General features: G+C 43.3%; 1 protein-coding gene across 1 annotated transcript; it reads right to left on the minus strand.

Annotated features, from left to right (window-relative positions):
* Nucleotides 1-1067: 1067 nt before the first annotated feature.
* SAMM50 (SAMM50 sorting and assembly machinery component) lies at nucleotides 1068-25366 on the minus strand. Its single transcript, XM_081331374.1, has 15 exons — nucleotides 25277-25366; nucleotides 22156-22266; nucleotides 20147-20248; nucleotides 19244-19331; nucleotides 16972-17078; nucleotides 16010-16140; nucleotides 15505-15592; nucleotides 14353-14481; nucleotides 13937-14008; nucleotides 11738-11824; nucleotides 9948-10018; nucleotides 6042-6109; nucleotides 3542-3688; nucleotides 3239-3380; nucleotides 1068-1251 (listed from the first exon to the last, which is right to left on the minus strand). The coding sequence occupies exons 1-15, from the start codon at nucleotides 25295-25297 to the stop codon at nucleotides 1206-1208; spliced, it is 1410 nt and encodes a 469-aa protein (XP_081187500.1). The 5' UTR covers nucleotides 25298-25366; the 3' UTR covers nucleotides 1068-1205.
* Between the last annotated feature and the right edge of the window lie 983 nt (nucleotides 25367-26349).

Genomic DNA, 26349 nt, shown 5'->3' on the forward strand with positions numbered 1-26349 from the left:
AGCACACCTGTTTATGGGGGGGGAAGACTGCCTTTAAAAATAATCATGTTTTGAAATCCACAATCTTAGATGTTTTTATTCAACATAAAGGAGATACAAACTATCTTGCTGGAACTAAACTACACCCCAATCTCATTTGGCATCTGACCTGAGATCCCTTTTTTTTTTGATAAAGATCAGAAAATCCAGAGATCCTTGGAAATGATCTGAAAGAAGCTGTCCAGAAGCCATTAGGAGAAGAACAAAAGCAGAAGTAGTCCAGGAATTATTACTCAGACTGCTTCCCCCTGCCGCCCAGCATTTCCGGGGGGCGGGGGGAGAGAGAGAAAACACAGAGAGACTTCTACTACCTAAGCCAAGGGTAGGCAACCTCGGCTCTTTTATGACTCATGGACTTCAACTCCCAGAATTCCTGAGTCAGCTGACTCAGGAATTCTGGGAGTTGAAGTCCATGAGTCATAAAAGAGCCGAGGTTGCCTACCCCTGACCTAAGCCAATCCCAATAAAGTTTAGTTCTAGTCATTCTGTGAGTCATGCCCCTAATCTGTTCTAACTCATAGCTGACAGAAATCATGCTAAAAATAAGTATTTGGGGGGGAACATAACTAACTTTGCCTGGTAATGACATTTTTTTTATTATTATTCTATGGCTTTTTAATAATAAAATGTCTTAGATGGAAAAGGTGCTACCTTTTGATTTAGGTTTATTTTTTAAAAAAAAAATGATCTCAAAGACAGCTTTTTGAATCTGTGCACAGTGTGTTCTTTCTCCTCACGTGCATTCAATTTATTCAAAAAGAAAGACCAACCCAGCACTCGGAAGCAGCCTGCTGCTGCATCTTCTCCTTAGGAAAGTCGCCAAGAAGTAGTAGCAGCTGGTTGATATCTCTGCTTTCACTCTTAATTTTACTCTGTGGAGTGACAATTTGACAGACAGTCTTCGTCTTTTTCTCTGGAAGCTGAGAGATTTCAGTATCCCATGGTGATGGGATGAAAGTCTAGGTCTGAAGGCCATAGAAAAGGTCACATTGTCTCTGACCAAATCAAAGAGAAAACACTGCATAAAGTATTTTTTGGGTTTTTAATTGAAGTTAATCCTTCATACATAATTATATTTCAAAAAATATATATATGGGATTATCACCCCCATCACACTTGAAATTCAGCTGCTCCTTTTGGACCAACACTTCAAAAGGGCACCAACGTTACAGGAACCTTATTCCCGCTCCAAATTGAACTCCATCACATATTCTGGAAAAGAAAAAAAGAAAAAAAAGGGGGGGGGGTAGGTATGATATCCTCTTTTTCCCAATAAATTCAAAACACTTTGTTTCGCTCCAGTATTTCAAATAAATAAATAAATTACTGGAAAATAAAACCTCCTTTTGTACTGACCCAAGCGATAGCCCCATGAAACAATCTCTTCTAAATAAAAACGGAATTGTTGCAAACTTACATCGGTAAGCTTGAGTATCCAGACTAGAGATCACAAATCATACTGGCAACATTAAGGACAATTTCTCATTTCTACCTAATTCACACCGCCATTTTCAGCCTCTTATTTGGTTTGCTTGCTGCAACACAAAACAGAGTTGAAGATGGTCTTCAGGTTGGATCAAGGTGGATCTGAGTAGATTGGCAAATCTATAATTTCCAAGTAATGTAACAACAACAACAAAAAGATGGTTTTTTTTCTAAGACAGTTCAAAATTCCAGGAAAAATAAGAACAAAAATATATTTGCTAAAGGATTTAATCTTGAAGTCGATTTTTAATACCATTGAGTGTACAACAGGCTTATTTTGTGATTCAGTGTCTATTTGCTACAGCTATTTTCACTTTTCCAACATCTAGCATTAATAAAAATAAATGTTTTAAATCTAAAAGCTAAAGGCTGTGGATGCTTTCTATAGACAGGGAGACAAATGTCTCTACAGTACATTTTATCAATCTCTCTAATGTATCAAAGGAGTCCCTTTATTTTTGTTTCACAAAGGCAGCTTATTCTGTGTGCCTGAAAATGGTTTGGAATGTGCAAAACACATCAGATTGTGATCCTGAATGACTCATTCTTTTACTCTATAATCACTGAAAAAGAACCAATTCTCTACATATCATATAGAAGCCCGTGGACTTAGCAATCTAAACAGATAATGACAATGATAGTGTCATGGTTCCGACTAATGAAACGCTTGGGATGTTTTTGCTTTAACAGATAGGATCAAAGCTATACTTTTTTTGTAGGAAGTTAAGGAGCATTTATCTCTGCTAGAACCCACTTCTGCTCTCAAGGCCCAATTTTGATTTTAGGTCAAATGAAAAAGACTTAACAAACAAACAAAAATAACAAACAAAAAATCCAGTTCCTTTCAGCCCAGGGGTTTTTGTTGTTAGTTGCGAAGTCGTGTCCGACCCATCACGACCCCATGGACAACGTTCCTCTAGGCCTTCCTGTCCTCTACCATCTTCTGGAGTCCATTTAGGCTCACGCCTACTGCTTCAGTGACTCCATCCAGCCACCTCATTCTCGGTCGTCCCCTTCTTCTATTGCCCTCAATCTTTCCCAGCATTAGGCTCTTCTCCAGTGAGTCCTTCCTTCTCATTAGATGGCCAAAGTATTTTGAGTTTTAGCTTCAGGATTTGGCCTTCTAAAGAGCAGTCAGGGTTGATCTCCTCTAGGACTGACCGGTTTGATCGCCTTGCAGTCCAAGGGACTCGCAGGAGTCTTCTCCAGCACCAGAGTTCAAAGGCCTCAATTCTTTGGCGCTCAGCCTTTCTTATGGTCCAGCTTTCACTGCCATACATTGCAACTGGGAAGACCATAGCCTTGACTATACGCAGTTTTGTTGACAGGGTTATCTCTAGACACACAAAGAGATCCAGTACACTACTTGAATTGGCTGAGTGGTATGTATAAGGGTATGTGTAATTCTTGTCCTTACCTCCCAAAATTTGGAGATTACCCTTAAAAATTAAGGATTGATCTCCTCTAGGACTGACCGGTTTCAATGCCTTGCAGTCCAAGGGACTCGCAGGAGTCTTCTCCAGCAGGGTAGGGGTATACAAAACATTTTGACTTAGAAACACACCCTTTGAAGTTGTAGACAGATGTTTGGACTATTCCAAAAATGTTTGCGCCCAGGTATTTTCTACTTGACATGGGATTATTATCTTGAAGCATGAAGAGGCTTTGGGTATGTTCTGAGCTGTAGAAGTAGAACATAAAAACGCCAACGTACCTATCCCCACTTTGTACTCCCATCGGGATACAGTAGTTGAGTTCTAATCGTGCGATGTTTCCCAGCCTCAGGACTATGCCGGCCCCATAAGACCACCGGATGCACTCGGCCAGCTTTTGCAGGTGAGCCTTTGGCCCTTCACCTGAGCAGTAAAAAGGAAGATAGGAAGACTTAGCCACTGGCCCAACCCATGCAGCTTGCAGAGCATACCCCCCACATTGCTGCATTTTGCACCACAGAAGCTTCTGAACATTCTTCCAGGCCAGCCCCAGGGTCAGCGCATTGCAGTAGTCCAGCCCTTACCGTAATTAAGGTTGCAGAGGTTGCCAGCGTTAAGGAAAAAGTGCATTCGGAAGAGATCTCCAAAACCACCTTGACCTGGCCGAAAAGGAAGAGGTGTATAGAGATGGAGACCTCCAGCCCAGTAAGCTTCTCCTCCAAGGTAATCGCCTAAAACAGCAGAAAATGTTTGTCAGACTACAAATCCAAGAGACGTTTTCCAAAGCAAAAAGGTTCTTCCTTCTTCATCTGAAAGAAAAATTCGCCGTTGCCTTGCAGATAATTTGTCTCACACAAGAAATGCAATGACCTCTTTCAGGCAGTGCCTGATAAATCTTAGCAAACAGTAGCAACACAGTTATAGCCAATGGAGAAGACTAAACTGCAAGATAAAAAGGTAAAAGATAAAGGTTCCCCTGCACATGCGTGCTACTCGTTTCGGACTCTAAGGGCCGGTGCTCATCTCCGTTTCAAAGCCGAAGAGCCAGTGCTTGTCCGAGGACGTCTCCGTGGTCATGTGGCCGGCATGACTAGACGCCAAAGGCGCATGGAACGCTGTTACCTTCCCACCGAAGTGGTCCCTGTTTTTCTACTTGCATTTTTACGTGCTTTCGAACTGCTAGGTTGGCAGAAGCTGGGACGAGTAACAGGCGCTCACTCTGTTACGCGGCACTCGGGATTCGACCCGCCAAACTGCCGACCTTCTGATCGACAAGCTCAGCGTCCTAACCCACTGAGCCACCGTGTCCCTTAACTGCAAGATAGGAAGCGGTAAAAAAAGAAAAAGCAACAGCAGCATTGTTGAGTACGGTTTGTTAGCCAGTTATAAATCTATCTGGTGGTGATGCTGTCTGTTCCACTTTTCTAGCTTACCAAGGAGCAGGCTGTGGTCTACTCTGTCAAATGCCTTGCTGAAATTGAAGTATACCATGTCCACAGCATTTCACTGGTCTACTAATTTAGTCACTTTGTCAAAGAATGAAATAAAGATTGAATATAATTAGACAGAGGTTAAATCTTCTATCTAAAGCAAATTACAATATTCTGATTTAAGACATCGCTAGGATGCCAGAAAGTGAAGAACTAAAGAGCCTCTTGTTGCGGGTGAAGGAGAGTGCAAAAGTTAGGTTGAAACTTAACATTAAGAAAACCAAGATCACGGCATCTGGCCCTCTCAATTCCTGGCAAATAGATGGGGAAGAAATGGAGGTAGTGACAGATTTTATTTTCCTGGGCTCCGAGATCACCGCAGATGGGAACTGTATCCAAGAAATTAAAAGACGCTTGCTCCTGGGGAGGAAAGCCATGGCAAATCTAGACAGCACACTAAAAAGCAGAGACATGACCCTGCCAACAAAAGTGCGTATAGTCAAGGCTATGGTGCGTATAGTCAAGGCTATGGTTGCAATGTATGGCTGTGAAAGTTGGACCATAAGAAAGACTGAGCGCCAAAGAATTGAGGCCTTTGAACTCTGGTGCTGGAGAAGACTTGGACTGCAAGGCGATCAAACCGGTCAGTCCTAGAGGAGATCAACCCTGACTGCTCTTTAGAAGGCCAGATCCTGAAGCTAAAACTCAAATACTTTGGCCACCTAATGAGAAGGAAGGACTCACTGGAGAAGAGCCTAATGCTGGGAAAGATTGAGGGCAATAGAAGAAGGGGACGACAGAGAATGAGGTGGCTGGATGGAGTCACTGAAGCAGTAGGCGTGAGCTTAAATGGACTCCAGAAGATGGTAGAGGAGAGGAAGGCATGGAGGAACGTTGTCCATAGGGTCGCGATGGGTCGGACACGACTTCGCAGATAACAACAACAATGTCCACAGCATTTCACTGGTCTACTAATTTAGTCACTTTGTCAGAGAATGAAATAAGATTGAATATATTTATACAAACCGGTCAGTCCTAGAGGAGATCAACCCTGACTGCTCTTTAGAAGGCCAGATCCTGAAGCTAAAACTCAAATACTTTGGCCACCTAATGAGAAGGAAGGACTCACTGGAGAAGAGCCAAAGAGATTGAATATATTTAGACAGAGGTTAAATCTTCTATCTAAAGCAAATTACAATATTCTGATTTAGACATCGCTAGGATGCCAGTGACTATGCTCAGGGCATTCCATTCCATGTAATTTCACAACTGACACACCAATCAAAGCTGTGCAAAAGCCGCCTTAGTCACAGTCCCCACTTGCGCTGTAAGCAGAGTCCGAGAACTCAGGAGGAACTCCCAATTGTGACTGTGCTCTTGGGAAGCACAACTTCATTCAAGGCCAAAGATGGCACAGTTCTGAAATTACTCAGCCTCTGAAGGAAAATCTCCCTCTTCTTTGAATTAGAACCTCTTTTTCTAGATCTAAATCCTGGCAGACTCCAGAGCGTAGCTTCCATTGCTTTTTCTCAACAATCCAGGATGGAGGTTTATAGATTACAAGTAAAACTGCTCAAATGTTAAGCAACCTTTCGGCAAGAATTGTTTGACCTCTTAACACAACTGCAAAGCAACTGCTTAAAGAAATGCATACCTTCGCTTTGAGGTCCAATACTGTACATGCTGAATCCACGTACACTTGTCGGGCCACCAAGATAAAATCTAAAGGAAAAGTGGAAGGGAAAAAAATCAAGAAAGAGAAATATCTGTCTATATTACAAACTGCTAAGCGAATAATTGTAACTTGAACATTTTACAGCAGCTTGGGTAGTGCAAGTACTGCAGTAAACCTAGGGCCCTACCTTAAAGAGAGGGAGTCTTTCTGATTAACAACTGAAGCTGAATTAGTATATTAATATTACTACTAATAAAATAGTTATGTTCTACAAACAAACAATGGCATGACAAAGTAGCAACAATAGTGCATTATTTTACTGTTTCTGGCCATATGGCTGTGATAAACTGATTTGATCCGAGTGCATTCGTCCATCTGCAAGAAATACCATTTGCCTATAAGTAAGAACTGTGGTGGGAAAACAGAGCAAGTAAAATAGAAGAAGTAACAGAAAATGAAAAAGCTAAAGTTCTCTGGGATTTTAGAATTCAAACAGACAGGCATCTGCCACACAACTGTCAATAAGAAAGGCAAAAAAAAAGTCTGGATAGTGGATGTGGGAATACCTGAGACAGCAGAATACAAGAGAAAAAACTGGACAAGATTAATTAATTAATTAAGGAGAAACTTCCTGACAGTGAGGACAATTAACCAGTGGAACAGCTTGCCTCCAGAAACTGTGGGCGCTTCATCACTGGATATTTTTAAGAAGAGACTGGACAATCACTTGTCTGAGATGGTATAGGTCACAGGTCTGCAACCCGCGGCTCCGGAGCCCCATGCGGCTCTTTCAGCCGTCTCCTGCGGCTCCCAGTCCTCTGCCATGTGCAGTCCAAAAAAAAAAGTGGGACTAAAAAGGTTCAACCAATCAATTCAAATATGCAGGGTAGGTGCATATCTCGCCTTGGCTCCACTCTTCAGTCAAACCCTGTTCTGCGCATGTACACGCATACGCACATATTTTTTGCGGCTCCCAGTTTTTCCTTTTGTGAGGGAACCGGTTCCGAGTGGCTCTTTCACTGTTTCAGGTTGCTGACCCCTGGTATAGGTTGTCCTGCTTGAGCAAGGGGCTGGACTAGAAGTCCTCCAAGGTTCCTATTCCTATTCCTATTCCTATTCCTATTCCTATTCTATTCTATTCTATTCTATTCTATTCATTCCATTATCTATTCTATTCTATTCTATTCTATTCTATTCTATACTATTCTATTCTATTCTATTCCTATTTCTATTCTATTCATTCCAATACCTATTCTATTCTATTCTATTCTATTCTATTCTATTCTATTCTATTCTATTCTATTCTATTCTATTCTATTCTATTCTATTCTATTCTATTCTATTCTATTCTATTCTATTCTATTCTATTCTATTTGAATACCACTGGCACTGGCAAATCATCACCAGTCAGTTGCAAAAGACAACTTTACTGAGAACAGCTTACATCCTGCAACAATACCTTTAGCATCACAAACATCCATCTGCTTATCCCAGGTCCTTGGAAAGGACTCGACAGGTAGACAAAAATGTCAAACCGTGTCTGAATATCTGGCTGACTATGTGATGAACCATAATAATGCAGTAATGCTATCAGTACTAAGAAAGATGGATCAGTCAGTCACCAAATATAAAATTGTCTAAGGCCTGCACAGGACATTATTCAGAGTTTCACAGTTAATTCAGTGAAACATTCCCCTGCTAAAATAAAGCACATGTATTTCATATCTACGTCTTACATTTCAGTTTTATTTTACAAATGGCAACAAGTTTTCTAATTGGATTATTTCTGATTGATTAACTGGATTCCTGGAACAAGCCCATCCACTTATTTTATTAAGAAGCTGTTTTTAAACTGTTGACTGGCAAAAATGTAACAGAAGCTTCATATTCTTCTGCACAGTAGATACTAATCCATTACGACTGCTAGCTATTATCCACTGCTAAACCATTATATGCTCACGATAAACAATTTTTAATCTATTATAAGCAGTCCTCAACATACAACCACAATGCAGCCTGGAATTTTCATCATAAATCATGACAGTTGTAAGTGACTGGACCTGGTTTTATCCAGAGTTTCAGTCTCGGCAACTTTTGAACTGAATTTTGGGAGTTGAAGCCCATACATCTGAAAGCTGTTGAGGCTGAAGAATACCGTATTTTCCGGCGTATAAGACGACTGGGCGTATAAGACGACCCCCTACATTTCCTGTTAAATTATAGGGTTTGGGCTATACTCGCCGTATAAGACTACCCCTCTTCCAACGCACACCAAATAAAAATTAAAAAACATCAGATTTGATTTTAATATGGTAATTTTAATTCAAATGCTTATGACATGCAGGTACTTAGTAGGAAAACTGTCACTTATAAACATAAGGCTGTTTGTCATCAAACATGTAAACATAAAACAGTGCAAGTGGATTAAAAATAATAATAATAATAATAATAATAATAATAATAATAATAATAATAATAATAATAATAATAATAATAATAATAATAATAATAATAATAAGAAGAAGAAGAAGAAGAAGAAGAAGAAGAAGAAGAAGAAGAAGAAGAAGAAGAAGAAGAAGAAGAAGAAGAAGAAGATGATGGAAGGGACCTTGGAGGTCATCTAGTCCAACCCCCTGCTAAGGCAGGAAACCCTATACCATTTCAGACAAATGGCTGTCCAGTCTCTTCTTAAAAACTTCCAGTGTTGGAGCATTCACCACGTCTGGAGGCAGGTTGTTCCACTGGTTAATTGTTCTAACTGTCAGGAAGTTTCTCCTTAGTTCTAGGTTGCTTCTCTCCTTGACTGGTTTCCATCCATTGCTTCTTGTCCTGCATTCAGGTGCTTTGGAGAATAGCTTGGCTCCCTCTTCTTTGTGGCAGCCCCTGAGATATTGGATCACTGCTATCGTGTCACCCCTCACCCTTCTCTTCGTTAAACTACACATACCCAATTCCAGCAACCCTTTTCCTATTTTCCTAATTCACTTTTTCACTTTTCCTAATTCACTCTAAAGCTTTCCCTGCGCAGAGCCTTAAGTAACCCCAGCTGCCTGCAATTAGTGCAGGTTCACATCCCATCAGGCTCAAGGTTGAGTCAGCCTTCCATCATTCCGAGGTAGGTAAAATGAGGACTCAGATTGTTGGGAGCAATAAGCTGACTTTGTAATAATGCTGCTTGTGGGGGGGGGGGGTGAAAGCTCTAATAGGCAGGCATATACATAGAATGAAGGCTATTGCTAAGCACATTGATTTGTGCTTTAAATTGTAAGCCGCCCTGAGTCTTCGGAGAAGGGTGGGATATAAATGGGATTAAAAAAAAAGACCAAATGGGAGATCCGCTCCAGGTTTTCCAGCCAGCCCGCCCAGTTCCTGAGTCAAATGTGTCCTTAGAGCTAAGCTACTGCTCTGGCTACGCATTCCCCACCTGCCTTTCGAATTGCTCTTGCATTCCCCACCTGCCTACAGCTGCTCTTCAACTTTAGAAGGAAAAAAGCCCAGACCCCAGCCTGTAAAAAATCACAGACTGCAGCTTCTACTCCAATTGGTCCCGCTTTCCCTGCGCAGACTAAATGGAAGATCCGCTCCAGGTTTTCCAGCCAGCCCTGTCCCTAAAGTTTCAGCACCCGGCGTATAAGATGACCCCTGACTTTTGAGAAGATTTTCACGGGTTAAAAAGTAGTCTTATACGCCGGAATCTACGGTACTGGTTTAGGTAACGCTGCTCAATGGCGAACTCCTACATTACACCAAATGGAGGAATAGGTTCTCTGGACCTCAACAGGGAGGGTGTATGAAATATGTCATGGGAATTTTACAAAATGTGCCTACCTGTAATGAAGGGAGAAAAAAAATCCAATCCAAAGCACACCAATCAGTTTTACTTACCTGTCTGCAATACTAGATGGTTTGTCTCCAATGGGAAGCAACATTCCACCCCAAACAGAAGCTGAGAGAACCTTCAGAAAAAAACAGAAATCTCTTAAATAAAAGCTATTGATGACAATTCAAAATATGCAAATAAAATAAAATAAAACATTTAATCAAACTGACTTTTTTCGCACACACTTTTCTTAATAAACATTTTCATTGCAGAAAAGCATCTGCATTCGTGCTCTCCAAAAGCTCTGCCAGATCCTCCTAGGGCAGGGTTAGGCAACCTTGGCTCTTTTATGACTCGTGGACTTCAACTCAGCTTGAAAACCTCTCCATTTCTCCTCAGCATGGCTGGCTCAGGAATTCTGGGAGTTGAAGTCCACGAGTCATAAAGCGGCCTAGGCCTAGGCCAGGGGTAGGCAACCTTGGCTCTTTTATGACTCATGGATTTCAACTCCCAGAATTCCTGAGCCAGCATGGCTCAACTTGAAAACCTCTTCCTTTCCCCTGAGCATGGCTGGCTCAGGAATTCTGGGAGTTGAAGTCCACGAGTCATAAAGCGGCCTAGGCCAGGGGTAGGCAAGCTTGGCTCTTTTATGACTCATGGATTTCAACTCCCAGAATTCCTGAGCCAACATGGCTCAGCTTGAAAACCTCTCCCTTTCCCTTCAGCATGGCTGGCTCAGGAATTCTGGGAGTTGAAGTCCACGAGTCATAAAATAGCCAAGCTTGCCTACCCCTGGCCTAGGGAGATGGAGGCAGGAGAAAAAGCTGGAGGCCACTTTCAAAAGTCAGTCAAAAGAGAAGCATACAGTACATTATTTCCTTGACCATCCCGTATACAACAACTTTGAATTGGTTTCAGGTTTTTTTTTAATCTCATGAAAATAACTAAGCTTTATCTCGTGCAAACTTTTTAGTTATCTCCAAACTTCCATTACGATATTACCAAATCCTTCTGAAACTGCTTTAGGTTTCGGAAAAGTCTGTCCTGGGATAGGGAGCGGCTGCTATCCAAGAACCTATGAGTGAAATCTCTCCTCAGGACATACCCAAAGCAATAACGTCTCTGCGGTTCCTCTCTTTGAAAGAGCTTGTCAACATAAGCCAGTTTCTTAACTTTAGCACCTTTAAGATGAATGGACTTCAACTCCCAGAATCAACTCGCTTGCTGGCTGGGGAATTTTAGGAATTGAGAAATGCTGGTGTAAGCAAGGAACTGATTTTACACTGACCGATTCATTCAGTGCTACAAATTGTGCAGTTAAAAATAAAAATTCCAAACATGCTATGACTGTCAGCTGCCACCTCAATGTCTGCTTGTGCTTTCCTACTATTCAGTGATAGACTATTCCCTATTATTCAGTGCCATGAACTAAGAGGAGGGGGGGGAAGCAAGGGGGGAAATGAAAGTTAAGTGCTGTATTTATTCGAGACGCTGCTTTCAAGATCGCCCAGCACACCAGCTGCACACCATCCTGCACTTGAACTGACCATTACGAAAACATCCTGACTTAATCAGACTGGTCACACGGGGGTGGGCAATGGGAGGTAACTAAAGGTGAAAAAAGTTAAACTAAGGGATTTTGGCGCACGGTGGTCAGCTCTGGCTATGCATTACTGCGACAGAGTTGACTTCTAATAAAAAATATATACCTTTCTCAACAAACGCAGCCAAGGATCATTTCTATTTAAAGGTTTTAAGTGGCAGCAGGTCTGACAAGGACATTCCAAAAGAACGAGGAAGGAAAAGTCATTTCCTGCCACGAACAATGAATGAAAGGCCGAAGTGGAGGACTTACGGAATCCCATATGAGGCGCTTGTTTAACTGAAGTTCAAAATCCTCCTTCAGAAAGCTCACATCGCCACCCGTATATCCAGCAAGCTCCTGGGGAAAAAAAGGGGGGGGGAATATTTTTGGGAAGGGGGAATTCAGAGACAATAAACTGGGTCCCTAATCATCTACTGATTTTAAACTAATACATTTAGTGCTGGCTATCAATGAAAATAACGTTATTTCGAAAACTGATCGACTGTGCACAACGCCAAGCTATATGACTGATTTGGATGGAGGAATTTATACTGCATACCTTGCACTGCAGAAAGTATGATAGGACCATTGATCTGGAGGAACTTTAGAGACCTCCAATCCCCTTTCAGTGTAGCATTTCTAACAACCACCCAGTCTCTTTGGAAGACTGCCTGTTCTATCCCAGCCTACGTACGTCCTTGTTAAATGCACAAGGACAAAACCCCTTTGGACAAGTAGGCTGGAGACTCAGAAGAAAACAAAATCCCTTTTAAATATTGGTAACCAACCTGCCAAATGGTCCAAAAACAAAGGCAACAAAACGCAATCCAAACAGAGAAAATTGTCCACGCGAAACACAATGCAAAACAGAATTATTCACTGGCAATACCAACAGAACACGATCCCATGGAGTACTTTGCAACGAGTGTCTTCAGCAACCAGCACCGCCCACACATTCCCTTTTTGTAATTCAGTCCTCAAGACGTGGCTTCTCAATGCCTTCTCCGCCTCCCCCAGAGTCACCCCATTGCCTCCCTCTGGCCTACTCTCCTGGCCTGTCTTCGTTTGCAGGCGTCTCTCATGTCCTCCAGCTGTGTGTCCTCCGAGTCCGACCCAGCCTCCCCACAGCTGCGTCTCATCTTGAGCACAAGCGGAAGGGCCAGGCTCCTCACTGGAATGTAAGTCTTGGAGCTCATCAGAGCCTTCCTCCGCCTCCAATGGCTCCCCAGGCCCCTCCTCCTCCTCAGATTCCCCAGACTCAGCTGCCGGGATCACAGGCTGGCACGGAGTCACAACACTGCCAGTGAAGGAGAACTCGCTACATCACGTGGAGCCTATTCCAACAGCTGACTGTCATACTGTCAGGACGTTCCTCCTGATGTCCAGCCTCAACTTCCTTTGATGGGAGTTCTAACTTATGGGCTGTGGTCCTGCCCTGTCTTCCTCAATGTGACAACTCTTCAAGCTAACTAAACTCTTGATACATTTTCATTTCAGCGTCTCTTCTGAAGGCTAAACATATCCAGATCCTTTAGCTATTCCTTGGTTTCTAGGCCCTTCTCTGAATGCCAGTCTGTCAATGTCCATTTTAGACTGAGATGCCCAAACCTGGACGCTGGATACAGAGGGGTACTTGGTGCTCTCTGACCTTGCTTGTTTTCTTGCTGATGTTTCATTACCCAAACTAGGTAACATCATCAGTGCAAGTAAGGATTGTGGTTCGCTGTTAAGTTTGTATTCTAGTCTAGCTTGTTCTGTCAGCGTTGGTGAGGAGATCGAATCCACCAGCAGGGCAAGCCACCAGAATATATACTGACAGCAAACCGCACTCCTTACTTGCACTGAGGATGTTACCTAGTTTGGGTAATGAAACGTCTGCAAGAAAACAAGCAAGCTCAAGAGAACAGCAAGGACCCCTCACTTCCACCCTGAGCTACACATATTCTCTTTTATTTGTACAGGACACAGAACAAAATTACTTCCTGTGATCTAAACCCTTGCTTCCTTTTAATGCACCGCAAGATAGCCTTGGCCTTTTTAGCAACTGCATCAGAGTGCTGGCTCAGGTTTAATTTGTGATTGACAAGGATTCACCATTCCCTTTCTCCTTTCTGACTACTGCCAGACCTGTGTAGTGGTAAAGCATCAGGCTAGAAACTGGGAGATCGTGAGTTCTAGTCCCACCTGAGGCACAAGCCAACTTGGGATGACCTTGGGTCAATCCCTTTATTTCAGCTCTAGGAAGAGGCAACGGCAAACTACGTCTGAGACCTTGCCAAGAATATTGCAAGGATTTACCCAGCAGTTGCCCAGAGTCAACACTGACTTGATGGGACAAAGAAAAAAACAACCCACCACCCTGCCAGATTCAATTTCCCCATTCTCAATTTGGATTTTCCCTGTTCCTATCCAAAAGCATTATTTTTCTCCACATTACAATGAAACTTACAGTTAATGAGGTATTAATACCTGATTTATCTTCAGCAAAGCTCCTCGTTTAGGCAAGATTGAAGTGTTTCGAGAATCAATTACCATGGCATGCTACAAACAAGGAACAAAGTATGATGTTTTATGAGACAGAATTAAACGCCAACATTGTTAAGTTGGGAAAAAGTTGCTTGGAATGTATTATTCTTTATTTCATTGTTAAGAGACCTTCAAAAGGAAAACAAAATGGATTCTCTGGCAATTTTAAATTAAACGTCTCCATAATTCTGCAGAAACAGTAGACCTGAATGTTTCCTATGACAAGAATGGGCAACATTCATCTCGCCAACCTTTTTTTCAGCACTAAAAAAATCGCCTCATTCACCATGTCAAACAGCCACCATTTGGCAAACTGCGTTACTTTAAAATTCACATTCAAATTTTTAAAAAAATCTTACAGATACAGAAGACTTGAGTGAGTGTCCACTTTCTTCTCGAACAGAAAATGAGGCCGTTCTTGAAAGGCAGCCCAATTCTCTCCAGACAGTTTCCCATTTTAGTGTGTGGTTGGTCTTCCAGATAGGAAACTGAAAGAAGTAAGTTCAAACTTTGGGTGAGGAAAATATGTAATTTTCTCCATCTTCCATTTGTTCGCTTGTGGAACTAATGTTAAGAAGACTGAGCTCATATAATAAAGCATGAATTCACATATACAAAGTGGATGTCTTTATTATCAATAATCAACAAAATTATGAAAATTTATATAGCAGTAAAACTTTTTCTGTTTGCATAATCTACAGTACAGGTAGTGGTCGACTTACAGCCATTCATTTAGTGACCATTCAAAGTTATAACGGCACTGAAAAAGTGACCCATGACCGTTTTTCACACATACAAGCAGGGTCACATGACCAAAATTTGGCCGCTCAGCAACCGACTCATATTTATGACGGTTGCAGTGTCCCCAGAGTCATATGATCGTCTTTTGCCATCTTCCGACAAGAAAAGTCAATGGAAAACCAGATTCACTTAACCACTGTGTTACTAACTTGACAACTGCAGTGATTCACTTAACAAATTTGGCAAGAAAGGTCGTAAAATGGGGCAAAGCTCGCTTAACAAATGTCTCACCTAGCAACAGAATTTTTGGGCTCAACGCGGCCGTTAAGTCAAGAACTACCTCCTTATCAGTTTTTCTCAACCTTTGCAATTTTTAAGTTGTTTGGACTTCAAATCCCAGAATTCCCCAGGCGACAGAATATTTGGTTACCAGACAATGGGAGTGTTTTATACCTGAAAGGAGCAACCCATCAACAATCTCACCAGTTTGGCCAGATATTGGCTTATGAAAGGCAAAATCCAACTCCTAAAAAGGTATTATTATATGGCATGCCGAATGGTTTTTCTTTCTCCAGGATCACAAAATAAACAGGCACACCTAATGGGGTTTTACACTGTTTGACTGGAAAACCCAGGGGCTCAAACAGTTGCAGGTGTTTGTTTTGCTAACTCTAAACCCCTTTTCTGAAATCCAGTCAAGAGCACTGTGCCATCCCAGTTATTCACCATCATTCGCTAAGCAGCAGACAATGTGGCTCCATTTTACCTACATTGACTTCGGTTGATATCCCTCTGTCAGTTTCACGAAGGGAACTCCAAGGAAATTGCCCAGTTACTTTGTATACATTGAGAGAAATGCTAGAAACAAACAAGACACCAAATATAATAATAATAATAATAAAAAACAACAACCCTGCAATAAAATTCAAACATAGACTTGAGAAGGAAAGAACACTTCTATTCCATTTGTCTCTATGAAGGATTTGATCCTAAAGAACAAAACATACCATTGCACAGAGAGTTGCTTTTTTTGGTCCTTTTAAGGTTAGGATTAAAAGAAAAATCTTATAGATTAAAAAACAGTAGCCCACAATTTAATGCTTATCAATGATCATACAGTCTTTACTCGGAAGAAAAGTCTTTCGAACCTTACAAAAACCTAAAGAACGGCCCATTTACGTTTACTTGGAAATAAGCCCTCTCGATCTAATGGGAACTTTAATATGAGACTCTAAAATATATGCCCACAGCATTCACGTACTTTAAAACTCTTACTTTCTTTCAAAGTGACCAGGCTGTGGCTTGAAGACAGAGAGACCGTATGAAGTTTCTTTGGTGCCATAGGAAAACTGGAATGTCACCTTCTCAGCACGCCCAAAAATATTAGGCAGCTTGAGTCCAAGGACCTGTAAAACATGATAGATGCTAAACTAGTCTGTGGCTCATACGTATACATGCTCTCTACCATTAGCTTCTCCTATCAACTTTTTAAAACTTTCATTCTCCTACAATCTTGAAAAATCCAACTCTTTGGTTCTTAACATTAATCATTCGGTATTTTGTTATTGTCAGCCAATAACATTATTATCTTCCTCCAGACAATAAAGAAACTACTTCTTGTTCTCTTACTCCAGGGGAAGGCAACCTTGGCTCTTTGATGACTCGTGGACTTCCAACTCCCAGAATTCCTGAGCCAGCCATGCTTGAGGGAAAAGGGAGAGGTTTCCAAGCTGAGCCATGCTGGTTCAGGAATTCTGGGAGTTGAAGTCCCGAGTCATAAAAGAGCCAAGGTTGCCTACCCCTGGCCTAGACCTAGGCCGCTTTATGACTCGTGGACTTCAACTCCCAGAATTCCTGAGACAGCCATGCTGAGGGGAAAGGGAGAGGTTTCCAAGCTGAGCCATGGTGGCTCAAGAATTCTGGGAGTTGAAGTCCACGAGTCATAAAAGAGCCAAGGTTGCCTATCCCTGTCTTACTCTAAGGTAATGGTAAAGGCTTCCCCAGCCCAATCATGTCCAACTCTAGGAGGTGGTGTTTCTTACGTTAGTGTAAGGTGGACTAATCTAAAAGCTTTGAACTTGTCTAAGTAATTATAGAATAAGCAGGAGAAATGGAGAATGTACACTTGGAAAATTATTTTCTCAAAATGAAGCCAAACTGTCTTTATATTTAAAAGGCCTAGCTGTCATATTTCAGAGCTGACACTCAGCAGCAGCCGCCAATGATGCAAGACCTACCATGCTTCCTTCATTATTGCCAACCATGGTGTTGTAACTTCCAGTTAATCTTCTCAGTTCCGTGACTTCAAAGGTTACATCTAATCCATTTGGAAGAGCATCATTACCTAAACCCACACACATGTGCATTTGTTAGCGAAGACAACAGCCCTGACCCCCTTGCCAAAAAGATATGCGCAATTTGAACAGTGAGATAAGATTTAGATTTAGTTGCACAAAATTTTTAATGTCAGAACTGGGCAAGCTGCTTGTGATTTACTTGTCTCGGTGAGGCTGGGGCAGGCTGGGGTAGTGGTTACAGGGCCAGACTGGCACCAAAGAGGCCCAGGCTGAAAGTTACCGTCATTCTCTTTTAGGTTTCAATTGGGAAAGTGAGAATGTCCAGACACCTGACCCTTTGCATCCCCAACTCTAGCCATGTACCAGATGGGAGTGGGGGCAGACAGCCCCAGGGGCCACCCAATTTCCCAGTCTAATATATGCAGTCTGATTCCAAGTATCCACCACGCTCAAGCTCTGACATAGTTAATTAAAATACTGATCTCTGCTTAAAGGTCTCCATCTGTTACTGGGTTTTGCTTCCTTACGAAATACTGTGAAAATTTCAAAGAGTTCTACCACTGATCTATAACAATTTAAAACTAATTTGGACAAACCAGACCTCAAAACAAGTAAGAAACACCTAAATAGGCAACGGCCGTTGGAAAGACTATTGGACTGGGTAAAACAGGCATGGAGGCAATATCCAAACTCTAGCCTATGGAAGAAAGATAAGCCCTTCCAAATTCCCTATCGCTCTTCTTCAGCATGCTCACTCCTGCAAATGCAGGATGAAGTCTGCAATTGCTTTGATCCTCAGCAAAGAGATTTGGCAATATCCCCAAGCTTCCATCTCCACAATAGGAAGGAGAGATGGTGGAAGAGCAAGCTTATCCCTTGCCTTGGGCCATCGAATTAGCTGGGCCTTATTACTATGTATGGCAGAAAGTGAAGAAGAACTAAAGAGCCTCTTGTTGCGGGTGAAGAAGGAGAGTGCAAAAGTTGGGTTGAAACTTAACATTAAGAAAACCAAGATCATGGCATCCGGCCCTCTCAATTCCTGGCAAATAGATGGGGAAGAAATGGAGGTAGTGACAGATTTTATTTTCCTGGGCTCCATGATCACCGCAGATGGGGACTGCAGCCAAGAAATTAAAAGACATTTGCTCCTCGGGAGGAAAGCCATGGCAAATCTAGACAGCACACTAAAAAGCAGAGACATCACCCTGTCAACAAAAGTGCGTATAGTCAAGGCTATGGTCTTCCCAGTTGCAATGTATGGCAGTGAAAGTTGGACCATAAGAAAGGCTGAGCACCAAAGAATTGAGGCTTTTGAACTATGGTGCTGGAGAAGACTCCTGCGAGTCCCTTGGACTGCAAGGCGATCAAACCGGTCAGTCCTAGAGGAGATCAACCCTGACTGCTCTTTAGAAGGCCAGATCCTGAAGCTAAAACTCAAAATACTTTGGCCAGTTAATGAGAAGGAAGGACTCACTGGAGAAGAGCCTAATGCTGGGAAAGGTTGAGGGCAAGAGAAGAAGGGGACGACAGAGAATGAGGTGGCTGGATGGAGTCACTGAAGCAGTAGGCGTGAGCTTAAAGGGACTCCAGAAGATGGTAGAGGACAGGAAGGCCTGGAGGAACGTTGTCCATGGGGTCGCGATGGGTCGGACACGACTTCGCAGCTAACAACAAATTACTATGTATAAGCTGCACTCTTCCTTTTTATTTCACTTGATTTTTATTTATAAATTTGCTCCAAGATTGGCAAGTTAAAAGACTTAGCTATAAATAGATAAAATAGGGGGAAACAGCACTTTAACTGCCCTGACATCAAGTGGGAGACACTACATCAAGTGAGAGTTCGAACAGGTTCCTGAAGAGCCTAGCTGACATTGCTTGTACTCTTGATGCCTAAAATCTCTAGAGTGAAATAGCAGTTCCTAGTTTTCTATCAGTTGTTCTACACTACGTGATTCTGGGAAGAGTTGCTCAAAAGTAGACTGAACAAAGAGCAGTGAACAATACCACAAAGCACATGTTTTAAATTACTAGTAAGACATTTTAAAAAATTGCTACAACGGATGGAGACTAATCAAGGAGAGAAGCAACCTAGAACTAAGGAGAAACTTCCTGACAGTGAGAAAAATTAACCAGTGGAACAACCTGCCTCCAGAAGTGGTGAATGCTCCAACACTGGAGGCTTTTAAGAAAAGTCTGAACAGCCACTTACCTTGACATGTATCAATGAGTACATCAACTTGTCTGAATATTCCTAGGCGAAGGAGCTTTTCACGAGCTTCATGCGATTTCCTCATCACCTTCAAAATATAAAAGGTTTAGCTTCACATCTCAAAACATAATCAAATTAGTACAAATATTTCCAATGCCAAAGTGATAAATTGACATCCATTAATTTGGTGCCAATTAATACAACTAACTCAGTGAGCGCTGCATCTTCATAAAAGAAATTGGATTCCCCAACTACTGTACAGGAACTACAAAATCTGATTTTAATTTCTTTGGACTACATATTATGTATTTATCCTTCCGTTAAAAAAAAATAACCAACTCCCCAGAGATATTTTACTGTCTTGAAAATCAATTCCTTCTCTCAGATATGTGCACGGATACATATTATATACAGTAATTTACTGATCCAGATTTCAAGATTGGATGCAGAATTTCCACAGCCCTTGAAGGGTAGGAAAAGATCACGGCAACATGGAAAAGCCACACAAAGGCACCGCCATTAACTATAGAACGTTTCATGTAGTTTAATGAAAGTAGGCAACACTGAAGCTTAAAACACCTGTGGCAGCTCATTTCATACTCAAATCAGAGGCTGAGTTTGAGATAATTTATACTGAAATGCTCTGAATTAACACTGTTACAAGCAATCCCTGACATTCATAAATCTGTGTCCATCAGAGAGAAAAAAATCAGTCCCTTTCCACAATCCCAAATTGACATAGCTCAGAACCTGCTTCCAAAATACTAAAAACATTTAAGTCAAGTTTTGCAAGATTTTTGGCACACAAGTTGATCATATTTCTAAATTTCTACTGAATTAAATAAAGATGTTAATACAATACTGTTGTTCGAGATTTTTGGAAAGCGTGTTAAGGGTACTCACATCAATCAGATTTTTGGCTTTGAAAACTTCACCAATTTCATACATGATAATATCATCTTTAGTTCTTCCAAGTCCATCGAAGTGGACATGTTGAACGATAACCTAAAAAGCAAAGTTAATAAGCATTAAATAATGGGCAGATATTAGAAATTATTGCATTAGTAAAGAGTCCATCAGCGTGAAGATTTTGACACAGATTTTGTGAAGAGATACATTCAATATTAAGCAGATCCTCTCCTACCTAAAAGTTGGGAGTATCTAGACTAAGCAATTTTGGTGAGAAGACCAATATTTTTTAATTGTTCCTTCAAAACTGAAGCCCAGGCTTTTATTTTAATTAAGTTAAATCAAACAAAATGCCTCCCCTATTAAAAACATTAAATACTTCGTCGTAGTTTTTCTTGTGTTTCCCAAAAGAAGTATTGTAAGACTTTTTTTTTTTCAAAAACAACAACACCTTTCTAACTCTGTAAAGCACAGTTGTCTTACGTGGCTTAGGCCCGGGACATTTGCAGGACCGTCTGCTGCCAGGAAAGATTTCCCATCGCCCTGTGCGCTCGCACAGAGAGGGCCTCCTCAGGGTGCCATCAGCCAGACAATGTCGGATTGGGGACCCCCAGGGGGAGGGCCTTCTCTGTTGGGGCACCTAGTTTGTGGAATCAGCTCCCCCGGGAGCTCCGGATGGCCCCAGACCTTCGGTCCTTTCGTCGTGACCTTAAGATGTATCTTTTCCAACAGGCCGACCTGGACTGATGATAATGGGGTTTTAATTATGATTTTAAATGTTTTTATTGGTTTCAGTGGGACTTCGACATAATTTAATTCTTTTTTAATATTTGTATTTATTGTATTTTACTGTTGTTAGCCGCCCTGAGTCCTTCGGGAGATAGGGCGGCATACAAGTCTCATTATAAATAAATAAATTATAAATAAATAGATGCATCATTTGTAACAGCACTCATTTTTACTGCATACCTTACAGTACCCTATCAGTGGTTCCCCCACCTTTTTTTGGTACCAGGGACCAATTTGATGGAAGACCATTTTTCCACAGACTGGTTGAGGGGAGTTCACAACCTAGATCAGGGGTGGCGAACCTACGGCACGCATGCTACAGGCAGCACGCGGAGCCATCCCTGTGGGCACGCGTGCCATCACCCAAGAGGGAGGCGAGGCCAGGCTGCCCTGCCCCCTCTCCACGTGCTCCTGCACTCTTGCTCTCTTTCTCTCTGCACTGAGTCAGGGAGCAACTACAAGAGCTGGGCGGATCCGGGCTGGATGGTGGAGGCAGCTGCAGCACGTGTCCAGGTAAGCCTCCGGAGAGATTTCATGCCCCCACCCCCCTGGCTGATCATTTTACGATGCTCCAGCGGCCCAATCCGGGTATCAGAGGCCTGCAAAACACTTCTGCTGCCCAGATCTAGGGCTGCAGAGCAATTTCGCTCCCCCCCTCAGCCGATCTGGGCAGCAGAAGTGTTTTCAAAGCTTCTGGAGTTCACATCCATGGCTGTGGGGCAATTTTACGATGCTCCAGAGGCCCGATCTGGGCATTGGAGGCCTGCAAACTGCTTCTGCTGCCCAGATCTAGGGCTGCAAAGCGATTTCGCTTCCCCCCCGGCCGATTTTCCAGGCCTCCGACGCCCGGATCGGGTCGCTAGAGTATCGCCCACTCAGTGGCCACGCTCCCAGCACCCAGCGATGCATAATTGGGTTTCGGGTTGCAGTTTGGGCACTTGGTCTCAAAAAGGTTCGCCACCACTAACCTAGATCCCTCTGATGCGCTGTATGCAGTAGGGCTTGTGCTCCTGTGAGGTGGAGCTGAGGCAATGATGCTCATGCTGAGGAGCGGCTGCAAATACAGATGAAACTTCATGCGCTTACCTGCTGCTCCCCTCCAGCTCTGCGGCCCAGTTTCTAACAGGACACAGACCGCTACCGGTCTGTGGCCCAGGTGTTGGGGACCCCTGGTCTACCTAATCAAGGGGAAGGCAGGTAGCCCTAATACTTACATCTTTATTTTCAAGAATTTCTTGTTTGGTTTCTGGTTCAACCTCCACAAGTTCTGCTTCTTCGCCTACAGCACCAAAACCAGGACTAGTCGTGGGCAGAGGCTCCAAACTCTGAAAATGCAGATTCAATAGCTTATAATCAATCAAATAAACGACTGGATTACTGATCTGTTTCTTTTTTCCAAAAACAAGTGTATGTATTAACTAGGTAGCATCGCCATCCTTTACACTGGAAACCTACATACAAGGGGTAATGCATTCATGCCACACAGGTGTGCATCGCTATTTCATTACAAATATTAAGCAGTTGGGGTCTCTACAGACAAGCCCTGGGTTAACCACGAAGGACAACAAGTCAGTGCGTGGGGCACCAGAGTTTCTTTGCGTAGCGGTCATCTCCTTAATTCCTTCATTGCCACACTCAACTGTAGTTTTCAGCACTTATTGAGTCTTAATGTCCTGGCAGTTAAGCCAGGAATTTTCAATTGTGACAATTTTAAGATGTGTGGACTTCAACTTCCAGAATACGTCAGCCAGCACGGATGGAGAATATTTGCACATTAGGTCAGGGGTTTACTATGGCTCACCAAAATCCAGAGTGAATAACACCTGAACCAATATGGGTAGTCCTCGATTTACAACCACAACTGAGCCTAAAATTTCTGTTGTTAAGTGCAACATTTGTTAAGCTAGTTCTGCCCCCGTTTTACGACCTTCCTTGCCACGGCTGTTAAGTGAAGCACTGCAGTTGGTAAGTTAGTAACTCGATTCTGGCTTCCCCATCGACTTTGCTTGTCAGCAGGTCGACACAGCAACCGTCGTAAGTATGAAGCAGTTGCCAAGCATCTGAATTTTTATCACATGATCATGAGGATGCTGCAAAGGTCATAACTATGAAAAACAGTCGTAAGTCATTTTTCAGTGCCGTCGTAACTTTGAACGGTCACTAAACAGTCTGTCATCAGCCGAGGACTACCTATATAATAATAATAATAAATAATAATAATAATAATAATAATAATAATAATAATAATAATAATAATAATAGTAGTAGTAGTAGTAGTGGTAGTAGTAGTAGTAGTTGGAAGGGACCTTGGAGGTCATCTAGTCCAACCCCCTGCTAAGGCAGGAAACCCTAAACCATTTCAGACAAATGGCTGTCCAGTCTCTTCTTAAAAACTTTCAGTGTTGGAGCATTCACAGCTTCTGGAGGCAGGTTGTTCCACTGGTTAATTGTTCTAAATTTCTCCTTAGTTCTAGGTTGCTTCTCTCCTTGAGTAGTTTCCATCCGTTGCTTCTTATCCTGCCTTCGGGTGCTTTGGAGAAGAGCTTGACTCCCTCTTCTTTGTGGCAGCCCCTGAGATATTGGAATGCTGCTATCATGTCACCCCATCGTCCTTCTCTTTATTAAACTACACATACCCAATTCTAGCAACCGTTCCTTATTTGTTTTAGCCTCCAGTCCCCTGATCGTCTCTGTTGCTCTTCTCTGCACTCTTTCCAGAGTCTCAACATCTTTTTTTTTACATCGTGGTGACCAAAACTGGATGCAGTACTCCAAGCGTGGCCTCGGATCCACAGCGTGTAACCCATGAACTGTCTTGATTATGGGATGCCAATCTCTTGAAAGCTCCTCTGGGTGGGACCACGCCAAGAATAAAACTATTTTTTTTAATATACCCTGACAGCATCTTTGTGTTATCCAATGAATACATTGTGTCTATTTGGAGAGGGGGAAGGGGGAGACGCAACTTGAACATTGGCTAAAAAAATGAGCACCAGTCTGAGGAGCAGTGAAGAAGGTAAGAAACCAGGAAGCTCTGAGGATCGGGGGGGGGGGAGGGGTCGGTCCCGCCTCTCCGTCCAGCCTACCTCGCAGGGTGGTTGTTGCAGGAGAAAGTCAAGGTTGACTCAGCCTTCCATCCTTCCGAGGCAGGTAAAATGAGGACCCAGATTGTTGGGGGCAATTAAGCTGACTTTGTAATAATGCCACTTGGGTGTGTGTGTGTGAAAGCCCTAGATTCACAGCTCTCCTTAGAAGATCACATAGGAGCAGTGACTAGGGGGGCTTTCACCCAGGTTCATCGGGTACGCCAGCTACGACCCTATCTGGACCTGGATGCCTTGCGTACAGTCACCCATGCACTTGTGACCTCTCGTCTTGACTACTGCAACGCTCTTTACATGGGGCTGCCCTTGAGAACCACTCGGAAGCTTCAGCTGGTACAGAGTGCAGCGGCACGAACACTTTTGGGGGCTTCCCGATACTCCCATATTACACCTCTCCTCCGTGAGCTGCACTGGCTTCCAGTTGCCTCCCGAGTGAAATTCAAGGTGCTAGTGATGACATACAAAGCCCTACATGGCATGGGTCCGGATTACCTACGGGAGCACCTACTGCCAGCGTCAACACCCCTCCGTCCTGTGCGCTCCCACAGAGAGGGCCTCCTCAGGGTGCCACCGGTCAGAGAATGCCGGCTGGTGACCCCCAGGGGGAGAGCATTCTCGGTGGGTGCGCCAACCCGCTGGAACTGCTTGCCAGCCGAAATCCGGATGGCCCCCGACCTTCGCACCTTCCGGCGCGACTTAAAAACTTACCTATTCCAGCAAGCCGGCCTGGCCTGATAGATCTGGGATTTATTTGTTTTATTACTGCTTTATTGTAGACTTGCCTGCTCTGTACACCGCCCTGAGTCCTTCCGGGAGAAGGGCGGTATATAAAACAAATAAAATAAATAAAATAAAATAAATAAATAAATAATAAGCAGGCATATACGTAGAATGAAGGCTACTGCTAAGCTTGTAAGCCGCCGCCCTGAGTCTTCGGAGAAGGGCGGGATATAAATGGAATTAAAATAAAAAATAAAAATAAAAAAATAAACGAGGGCAGGCAGGTCTCCGGGCGCTGCTTTAAGGTTGCAGAGAATTAAAGTCGACTACCAAACGCCACCAATGGACGCACTGCCACATTTGGGGGGTGGGGGGGGGTCCCCGCTTTATTGAAAGCAGGAGAGGGCTAAGCGTGGAGGCGCTCTGCCCATGCCCAGAGGACCACCGTCGGTCAGAGGGTTCCCCACCACCACCCCGCCACCCCAAGGTCAGCCGGGCGAGCGCTCCTTACCCGCGCGTGAACCGTCCCCATGGCCTCGACCTCGACAGCCGGCCGCTCCGCCCTCCGTGCAAGACGCCTCTTTTCTCCACTGCCGGAAGCTGCGAGGCGATGGTCGTTTCTGATTGGCCCGAAGAAGAAAAAAGGGCGGAAGGAGATCGGGTCCTCGGCACAAGTGTGAGATTTTAGACTTGCAGGGGTTTTCAAACGTGGCCCTTTTATGACTTGTGGACTTCAACTCCCAGAATTCCTCAGCCAGCGTGGCTGGCTGAGGAATTCTGGGAGTTGAAGTCCACAAGTCATAAAAGGGCCACGTTTGAAGACCCCCCCCTGTTCTAGGCCATGGGTGGGGAACCTTGGCGCTTTTATGACTTGTGGACTTCAACTCCCAGAATTCCCAGCTGGGCAATTCTGGGAGTTGAAGTCCACAAGTCATAAAAGCGCCAAGTTTGAAGACACACACTTTAGAGAGAGAAAATTTAGCAAAGACTTCCGGCCGTTCTTTCGACCGGCTCTTTCTCTCCTAGAGCGGCAGGGCCTTTAAGGTGCGAGAGGCCCGAGCGGCCACTAGAGGGCAGCAAAGGTACGCCGAGAAAAAACAAAACAAAACGAAAAAACCCCTCTTCGTTGCCATCTGGCTGAAGCAGGGGTCTTCAAACTTGGCCCTTTTATGACTTGTGGACTTCAACTTCCAGAATTCCTCAGCCAGCGTGGCTGGCTGAGGAATTCTGGGAGTTGAAGTCCACAAGTCATAAAAGGGCCAAGTTTGAAGACCCCTGGGCTGAAGGCTGTGTAGCCTCGCCTTTCCTTCCGTATCTTAAAGGGATCCCTACTGAGTTTTCCATTTGCCTCTAAGTACGAAAACTACCCTGAGACGAAGGCTGGGGTGGGGTGAGAGCAGAAGTTCCTGGTCCCCTCTGCCGCTAAGTGAACCTGGCTTCCCCATTGACTTTGCTTGTCAGAAGGTCGCGAAAGATGAGCACATCACCTTGGGACACTGTCATCGTCATAAATATGAAGCAGTTGCCAAGCATCTGATTACGAGACCATGGGGAATGCTGCCTAGGTCGTAACTCTGAAAAACG

Source organism: Vipera berus (genome assembly GCF_964194415.1).
Source record: "Vipera berus genome assembly, chromosome: 6".
NCBI classification, from domain to species: Eukaryota; Metazoa; Chordata; class Lepidosauria; order Squamata; family Viperidae; genus Vipera; species Vipera berus.

Excerpts from the sequence above, each read along its gene's own strand:
- SAMM50 (XM_081331374.1), bottom strand. The coding sequence starts at position 25,297 with ATGGGGACGGTTCACGCGCGG. Across the intron at positions 14,009-14,352 it reads CACTCAAGTCTTCTGTATCT|CATGCCATGGTAATTGATTC; the intron begins GTAAGATTTTTT and ends CCTTGTTTGTAG. Across the intron at positions 1,252-3,238 it reads GGAGTACAAAGTGGGGATAG|AATATGTGATGGAGTTCAAT; the intron begins GTACGTTGGCGT and ends TTTCTTTTCCAG.